At 38.7% G+C, this 9116-nt stretch overlaps 1 protein-coding gene across 1 annotated transcript in view; it reads right to left on the bottom strand.

Moving 5' to 3' along the window:
* Positions 1-1816: 1816 nt before the first annotated feature.
* The window catches only part of SNTB1 (syntrophin beta 1), a gene marked incomplete at its 5' end in the record, with an annotated part of 233915 nt that continues 226615 nt past the window's right edge, over positions 1817-9116 (bottom strand). Inside the window, 2 exons of the mRNA XM_082674468.1 lie at positions 1817-5332; positions 8244-8434. Coding sequence (XP_082530594.1) covers positions 5240-5332; positions 8244-8434 — 284 coding nt within the window. The 3' untranslated portion in view covers positions 1817-5239. The remainder of the gene's footprint in view (positions 5333-8243; positions 8435-9116) is intronic.

Genomic DNA, 9116 nt, shown 5'->3' with positions numbered 1-9116 from the left:
TTCATCAAACTGATAGCGTCATACTCCTGCACCCCTTACCCTGCCCCAGCCCCATCATTGTGACAACACTAGCACAGACTTCCAAATGCCCCGCAGTACCATTCTTCTTGAGAACCACTTCTTTTTAAAGAACAAATGGACTATATATCTACATATCTATATCTGCACTTTTCAGAACTTGCATTTAGAAATTTTGTCCATATTAGATGGACCATTCTTTGTAACAGCTGCAGAATATTCTGATGCATTGGTGAGCCATGATTTATTTAGCTCTATCGACGGTCACGTGGACCTTTTCAGCTTCTTGTTATGAATGTTGCTGCAAAGATGATCTTTATACATTAGCCTTTGTGCACTTCTGTAATATATCTGTAGGACAAATTCCCGTAAGTCAAAAGGTACATTTGTAAATTTTATAGATATTGCAAAATTGCCCTCCAAATATATATCTACTAATGGGTGTATAAATGCCTGTTTTCCCATCACTTCCCACCACTAAGTATTGTGGAAGCTTTAATCTTGGCCAATTGGTTCTTTAAAGATAAAAACGAGAAAGTTTAAATATCCTATTTAAAGCCATTTTCAGATCATTTTATATTACCTGGGAGCCCCCAGCCTTGATTTGTCTTTTATACAGGACACTCACGTGGAAAAGAGATTGGACTTTCAGTGTTTTCTAGAGTAGAACAGGGTGATGACTAAAATTGACACAGACGTTAAGTTTTGGCTCTACGAGTGTAAGAATTTTCTAACAACTCTAGCCATCCGGCAATGGGATGGCTGGCCTCAGGAGATAAGGAGCCTCCTCCGTATAGCTGAAAATTTTCAATTTCAGGTGGAATGAACAAGTACAAGGGATGTTCAGAAAGAGATTCCTGAATTTAGTGGCATATGCTACAAGGTCAATGTTTCTCAAAATGTAGTACTTGGATTATAGTGTATGTGGTGGTGGTACAGATTTTTCCAAAAATTATAATTGGTGTACATTCATTTTTTTTAAATTAATTTTATTTATTTATTTATGGCTGTGTTGGGTGTTCGTTTCTGTGCGAGGGCTTTCTCTAGTTGTGGCAAGCGGGGGCCACTCTTCATCGCAGTGCGCGGGCCTCTCACTATCGCGGCCTCTCTTGTTGCGGAGCACAGGCTCCAGACGCGCAGGCTCAGTAATTGTGGTTCACGGGCCCAGTTGCTCCGCGGCATGTGGGATCTTCGCAGACCAGGGCTCGAACCCTTGTCCCCTGCATCGGCAGGCAGATTCTCAACCACTGCGCCACCAGGGAAGCCCTACATTCATTTTTATATGTATTCACCATGTTGCTATATTACTAGCAAATTCCATATCCTAAAATATCAATACTAAGGTAGTATTGCTAAAATTATAGGTAAACTTTGAGCAATAATGCGCTTGATGACCTCTGAAGTCTCTTCAAAACAGATTCTACAGTTCTAAATCTCAATACTACTAAATTTTCAAATAGTAAAAGACTTCTCAACCCCAGCCTGTTACATTTATTACAAGTAACTTAGACACGAACCAAGTTCTACGAGAATTTGAGTTTTTGGAGCTTGGTGTACAGGTAAAATCCCATGAAAATTTAGTTAAAATGAGAGTTGAAAGCCCTAAGCCCCAGGTGAAGACCCATCCTGGAACTATACACACAAAAACACACAAAAAAATTGCTAGTGGCATCATCCCCTCACCTCCACCCACTAGCACCTTTCAAGGCCAGTCTTGGAGGCACAGACTAACAGGATGTGTCTTTACACACCCATATCCCTCTGTGGCTATTAGGAAACCACCAGCCAGCCCACCATATTCAGAGATAAATATTTATTTAATTCATATATCAATTTTACATGATAGTATAGTGCTATAAACATAGGCACATTTTTTTTTTTTAAACTCATGGTACATTCAAAAATTACTCCCTTACCCCAGTCTACTCCAATCCCGTCAAGATAGAGTATCCAGTATTTGTAACAGGGGCCAGAAAGGCCCTGCTCATTAATTTCAGAAGAATCCTTCTGCCCGTTAAGACCTCCTTCTGACTTCAACCAAGCAGGGTCAACAAGCATTTGGATAAAGAAACATGCATTTTTCAGCATTTTAATGCATCAATTGATAGAATTAATGAAATGTCTCTGCCTGAGTGTTTTTTTGAATAGGTTTATAGTTTTGTTCCTCCTGCTTAATTCAAGTCAGAAAAAAAAAACTGATAGCAATCTTCCTGTTGGCTTTCTTTAAATTCCAACGGGATGGTTTAAAGATATGTCACCACACCAAAGGGCTCACCTAATCACATCTAACAAATGGGCAGCTTCCCACAAAATATAGATTAAGACATCATTCATTGGTGTTGGTCTGCCCCTAAAAGGACAGACATTGTGAGTTTAATAATTCATCAATTCAAATAAGAAACAGATTGAGCACAGAGGGAACTGGACAAAAACAAACCCCCAAAATCACTCAGTTGATTTGCTAACCATACCCACGCACGATCCAGATGTATGAGTTTGTGTTATTCACAACATTCATAACACACATCAACAAGATTAAATCTACAGTGTAAACTTATAACCTGTTGAATTCAGAATGAGAAAAAATGAGTATTTAAATTGATTCATCATAGCCACTCTGATATGATACAATTTAACTTTGAGGAAGAAAAATGATTTATATACACAATTCTCTTAGTAAAATTTTCTATTTCTTGCTAATAACACATTTTAATTCAGAAAATGCATTAACTTTATTCAAATATATTTTTCTAAAATATAAATATTTAAATTAAACTTTTATAAACACAGAGAATGTAGTTTCTGTTGACCCGCATCCAGATATTAATCAGTCCAAAACTCAAGTGATGAAGAAATAATATTTGTAATTATGATCATTTTGTCTATAAATATATAATAGGATCTCTGCAACTAAATTATGAGTAATTAACTCACACTTCATGTAGTACTGAGCACCTTAGATTACACATTGTTGAATTAAGCTATTGGCATTAATATATGTATTTTAATATGTTATTTACAATACACAAGTATAATTCTCTCGTATAACAACAATCCAGTGATTCTGAAAATATATAATGAAAGAGTACGTTACAATTTACAATTCATCAAAGATTTCCTACAATATTCAGGCTGGGACTTCACTCTTTAGCATTTTAAAATAGGAAACAAAACAAAATCAGTGTCCTAAAGCTGTGTTTTCCAAAATGTATTTTTTGTTTTGTTTTGTTTTGTATGTGTGTGTTTTAACACTAGCTTCACAAGATGCTCCTTTAGAGAGGAGTTCTGTAGGTAAGCGTTAGGAATGGCACACAGGATGCCCCCCCTTGCAGAATCGCAATGTGCAATAAAGTCTTTGAGGAGGCCTGCAATCATGAAATCTGTTTAACATTTTTTAACTCAGTATTGAACAAACTTTTTTTTTTTTTTTGCGGTACGCGGGCCTCTCACTGTTGTGGCCTCTCCCATTGCGGAGCAACAGGCTCCGGACGCGCAGGCTCAGCGGCCATGGCTCACGGGCCCAGCCGCTCCGCGACATGTGGGATCTTCCCAGACCGGGGCATGAACCCGTATCCCCTGCATCGGCAGGGGGACTCTCAACCGCTGTGCCACCAGGGAAGCCCTGAACAAACATTTTTGATGACCAATCCCTTTAATTGCCCCCCGACAAAACACCAGTCAATCAATGCCCCTTGGAACTTGTATTACATGTTACCTGTATTACTTTGGGGAAACACTGATCTAAAATAAAATGCTGATCTAAAGTAAAACTCAAGAAACACATGTATCTGAGTGAACAAAATCACATTCTTTTAAAACAGTTTTACTTTTTAAAGCTCTTTGCATAGGTATTTGCTAAAATACGGTTCTGAAAAATAACACACAAACCTAACCTGAAACATTTGTCTATGTAAAACTATAGGGGAGAGAACAGTTACAAATACAGAAATTCTAGAGCTAATTTTCAAGATTTGAGAAAAGTGACTTTAAAATCAAATAATAGGTGTGTTTTCAGTGAATTTGTTTTGAAAGATAAAAGCAAAAGTGTTAAATCAGTAATATGCTATACGATGTCTGAAAATATTCTTGTAGAAAAATATCAGGTCATTATATTATTTCCCTGGAATTCCAAAAGAGCTGTTGATGGGTTTGATGGGTCTGATTATAACATTGGCTCTCTATGTAAAACCCAGCATTAACCAGAATCATATAAGGCTGCTCTATTACTTGCTTGAAAATGCATGCATACAAGCACAGGCAGAAACAAGGGCCAATAAATTGCTGAGTACTTCCACTGAAAACCACAAAATGGGGAAAATTAGTTAACCCCGCATGAATTATTATATATATATATATATATATATATATATATATATCCATTGACAATCTTTTAAAAAAATCCATAATTTGCTTTTATAAATAAAGCTATAAGTCATGGCTCTAAGATAGCAGACTTTGGGTATGAGTGTAGTCCCAGAATTAATCATCTTTCACGCACACCACTCTTCAGCAAAGCTTTGCAATTTAAGCAGTCTACTTTGGCTCAGAATCCACCAGCTTAGAGCTCAGATCAGTATCTGATGCTTTATTTAATTCCCACTCATCATATGCTAATAAGAACACTTCAGAATCATTCTATATCATTGAAAGATAATTCATTAAGAAAAAGTAACAGCTGTTTCACACTTAAATAAAAGGTGGGTTTCCATTTGAAGTACTTTTCTTTCCTTACCAGCGAAAGTCAACTCAATTAGAAATAGGAAATAAAGCACAATAAAACAAGGGGTCCTTATTACTGGGGTGGGGAGGGGAGAGGTGAAAAATGTCCATTTCTCATCTATACAGCCCTTGCTTACCTGGGTGAACCAGTTGCCTAGAAACTGGTATGATTAAGATCTGCACATGCTGTTCTAATGTTCATGTCCTTGATTGTCATTATTTAAAAGCTATGCTGTGTATTTCCAATCAGCCTCACCTCTTTACCCTTTTACTGTTCTAAAAAAACAGTTTCATTCTGATAGTCCTTGTGGAATTTTTCTGAAGGTACCCTTTATAGTTGCTGAAATTGACAGAGGAGTCTGGGACTGTTACACAGGACTCTTGGGATCTAAAGCTGACAGTGGCATGCTACATCTGGTGCATCACTGCAAATGGTGTCTGATGTGACACTTTTCGGTGGCATCGCAGCCCTCCTTTTCTCAAAGGCAATTCGCTCCTCTGTTCAGGCCACCAACCCCAGCCTTGTAATCTTAGCTGACAGGAAGGAATGAATGATGAAAACAATCGGCTTGGGGCAGGAATGAAGGTCCAGTTGCTGAAATTCAAAAAGAAGAGAATATGAAAGATTTTAAACTAATGCTTGATACAAAATAGTGATTTACACATCAAACAGATCTATGCACTTCCTGCTTTTAAGTGTTAACTGGAGCAATTGTGTTTTTAAATCCTTGCCCCCCCCAGTGAGATAAAAAAATAACTCTTTGAGCTTATTCCTTACATCTCGTATATCTTTTTTTCCAAAATAAGTTCTGTGAAATTTATACATACCCATAGCATAAATATCAGTGTTGCCCTTCGTGACTGTCTAAACCATTTATTTTTGGTATCACGATAGTGATATTATTTATGTCGGATTAGGTACAGTATGAAGCAGTACTAAATTTCACATCATAGGTTTCAGTCGTGGTTCTAATACTTTTTAGATGTGTACATAATCTTGGACAAGTCACTGAAAATTTTTCCCAGGCCTGTCTAACTCACAGCGGGTAGAGTATTAAAATGAGATACTGTATGTGGAAATTCCTTATAAACCATAAAATGCAGAACCCAGGTTTTGAAGCAGCTGTGTCCTCACTGTCCTATACTCGTAGATTGTTGTAATCATATACATCACTTGTCTGTTAAGGCCCCCTCTAAAGTTTTATCTTTCTCCGTGTGTTCCTACTGGGCTGGCACGTGGTCAGAGCCTAATAGGCTGAATTTTTATCACCTGACCTAATTCAGGAGCATTGAGTGTGTTGCTCCCAATTCTCATCCACTGTCCCCAATTCTGTTCTGATGATGACACTGTTGGGGAATAACAACCTGATCATAAAATAACATCCAGCAAAGTTAAGTTGTATTTAGCATGAACCAGGTGCTGTGTTAAATATTTTTTGTATACTATCTTATTTAATTTTCATAAAATCACTATGAGGTAGCTATCGTTACTATCTCTATGTTTTATAAGGGAAACTAAGATTTGGAGAAGTTATAAAACTTTCTGAGATCATAGATCTTGCAGTAAAGAGAAAGCATGGACTCAAACGCAGGTCTGTCTGATGCCAGAGTCTGGGCTTAATCACCATATTCTATTTCACTAACACAGAATGCAACTTTTAGAAGTAACCTTAAAGATTATCTACTTCAGTCACTGTATTTTATGGATAAAGACTCAGATCCAAAGAAATAAAAGGACTTGCGCAAGACAATTGGTGAGTTAGTTCCACACTCAGAAAGAAAGCAAGGGTCTCCTGACCCTCCATTTATCGCATTTTGTACAGCTCACCTCTGTTCCTTTCCTCCTCCCTGGCACCTGCCTCTGGGGGTTGCATAGCTAGACCCTGGGGGAGCTGTGTCTGAACTTGAGCTTATCAGCCTAATATATTGGCAGCAAAAAATCAGTCCTTCCTAAGTCTTTCAAGTCAGGTTGTAATTACAGGCAGAAAGGCTGAAATTTAGACACAAGTGATTTTTTTCCTCATGGGCAAAAATAGCCTTGAATTTTCAAGCCATGGATAAAACAGGAGACTGCTTCTTGTTCCTTTCCCTGCTGCTAGGGAGCAGTCACCCTTAGGAAAAAGTGCACAGCTGGGTGATGGATAGAGCAGCAACTGAACCAGAAGCATTCTCAGCAAAATGGACTTTCCAACCACTTTCTTCTTTCCAAACTGGTGCCTTCAGGCTGAATTTACTGATTGAACACACAAATAAACAACAAAACTCTAAAAAATTCTGCGGATCCATTTTAAAGGTTAGAAAAATGACTGGCTGGAAATTGTTCTCAGAAAGTGAGTTCAGATCACCTGTCAGCCACGGGGCACTGACTTCGTCATGACTCCTGTGACACCCATAGGAAGAAACCTGGTACTGCACTGGGGCTAGTAGTATTGCATGACCTAGGACAGTGGTGCTGAAACTTTGAGATTTCCGGCTCCTATGCTCTTTCAAGTGTGGCCCTGGCCCTTTCCTTCAGAGAGACGGGAGTAGGGAGAGGGAGAATTGTGCAAGGCTAGTAGCCGAGTTAAAATGACTAGATCTTTAAAATTGAGGTTTATCTCTGCATTTTATATATCCCCTGTCCCCGTTATCAAGTGTGAGTCAACAGATATTTGTTGACTAGGAAGGACCTAGACAGAGACTAGTTCCAAATCAAGGTCCTGTTTGAAGTTCTACATTCCACAGCTTAAATGAGATGCTATGTCTTCTTGAGAACTATACTTGCTAGAAAGTAGAGGAATGTGCCACTTTCACCCTTCAGTGGAACTAGAGTAACATTTTTTCACTATGGTAGGCGGTAACGATCACAGGAAATCATGATTTTAAATACATGGGCAATTTGCAATGATATGAGAAGTACAAATGTTATGTTAACTGACAAACTTGCTGAGCTTGTTGGACACTTTTTGATATGAGCTCAAAACTTCTGGGTCCTTGTCTGGCCCTCTCTCCATTCAGGTAGAGTTGACCACTTTTGCTGGGTTTCCTCACTGCCCCCTCCACTCTGCCCCTTCCCACCCCCTCCCCGTCTGTACTCTTCATGCTCTCTGCTCCTTTGAGAACCCCCAGGTTGCCAGGACTGGTGTTTTACATCCCTACATCCCTGACACCTGGCGCAATGCCCAGGTTAGATCAGATGCTTGATACTTTTAAACAATGAATGGTATATCTTAAAGCTGGTGGGACCCTCTTTGAAAAGAATTTAATGCTGACTTTGTAAAGGATCCTTTCCTTGATTCAAATATTTCTGTAATATTCCCATGGGAAATGAGACCAAAGTAAAGAACTGTGAAAAAATTGGATCCCCTCACTGTTTTTAAAGGTTCAATTAAGACATGAACCTGTAAGTACTTTGTAAATAGTCAAATGCTAAATAAATACAGGCAGCGTTATGTTTGCAGGCCATAATGGGTGTACTGCAAGACAAAATATACGAAACCACACGGTCTAAAGAAAAGTGCACTTACAAGCTCTCCATCTTTGCCTCCAAAATCTAAATACAGCATCCTGATTCCATCATCTGAAGACATTTTCAGCTTTTCATAAGGAGCCTGTATGATTGTCTTGGGAAAGACACCCTCCTGTGGTTCAGTGGTAATAGAAAATCCATTCTCATAATGTACGGTCAACCGGCACTCCTGGTTTTTATAGGTGCAAGCTGAGAGAGACAGATGGAGACAGAAGTATGAACAATGGAAGTCCATCCATTTTCCCAGGCACTTAAGCTTCTAGTCTTCCCAAACCCAGGGCCCAGCCACCAACTTCTTTCTAAACTTAAAAATTAATAATCATGCATGAAAATATTCTCCTTAGATTGATTGTGACATTGTAATTTAACTTGCCCTGTGAAACTAAGGGAAATAAACTGAAAGAAATTCCTTTTGCTGGATTTTGTCTGGGCTCTAGCCCTTATATGACCATCTGACAACATGTATGTAGGGAGACGGGTGTTCCAATGGCCTTGTATCAAGCTGGAAAAAACTGACATTTGATTTAGAGTAAGCTACCTCTGATCATCGTCAACACACACACAGTCAATCAATCGATCAATCAATGCCATGTCTACCACCTGGTGAAAGAAGCAAGCAATCCCCCAGTGACATTACCCAAGGTAACAAAAACACACGTAAGAAGTCAGGAGTGAGTAGTGAAAAAATAACCTGATTTTTAATTTTAAAAAAGTTGAATAAAGCTCATTTTATAAACAGAAAGAAGTGCTTTTTGAGTTTCCCTGATGATCTGATCATCTTGGGTCCTGGAAAAGCTGCTGCTGTAGATCGATGTCAGGTGTGGCACCTTCGGTGAAGGATGCTGTTTCCTCCCTCTGTCCAGTGTGGTAT

Source organism: Grampus griseus, assembly GCF_964374135.1.
Source record: "Grampus griseus genome assembly, chromosome: 17".
In the NCBI taxonomy this organism is placed as follows: Eukaryota; Metazoa; Chordata; class Mammalia; order Artiodactyla; family Delphinidae; genus Grampus; species Grampus griseus.
The sequence above is the reverse complement of the archived record's forward strand: the minus strand, read 5'-3'. Positions and strand labels throughout refer to the sequence as shown.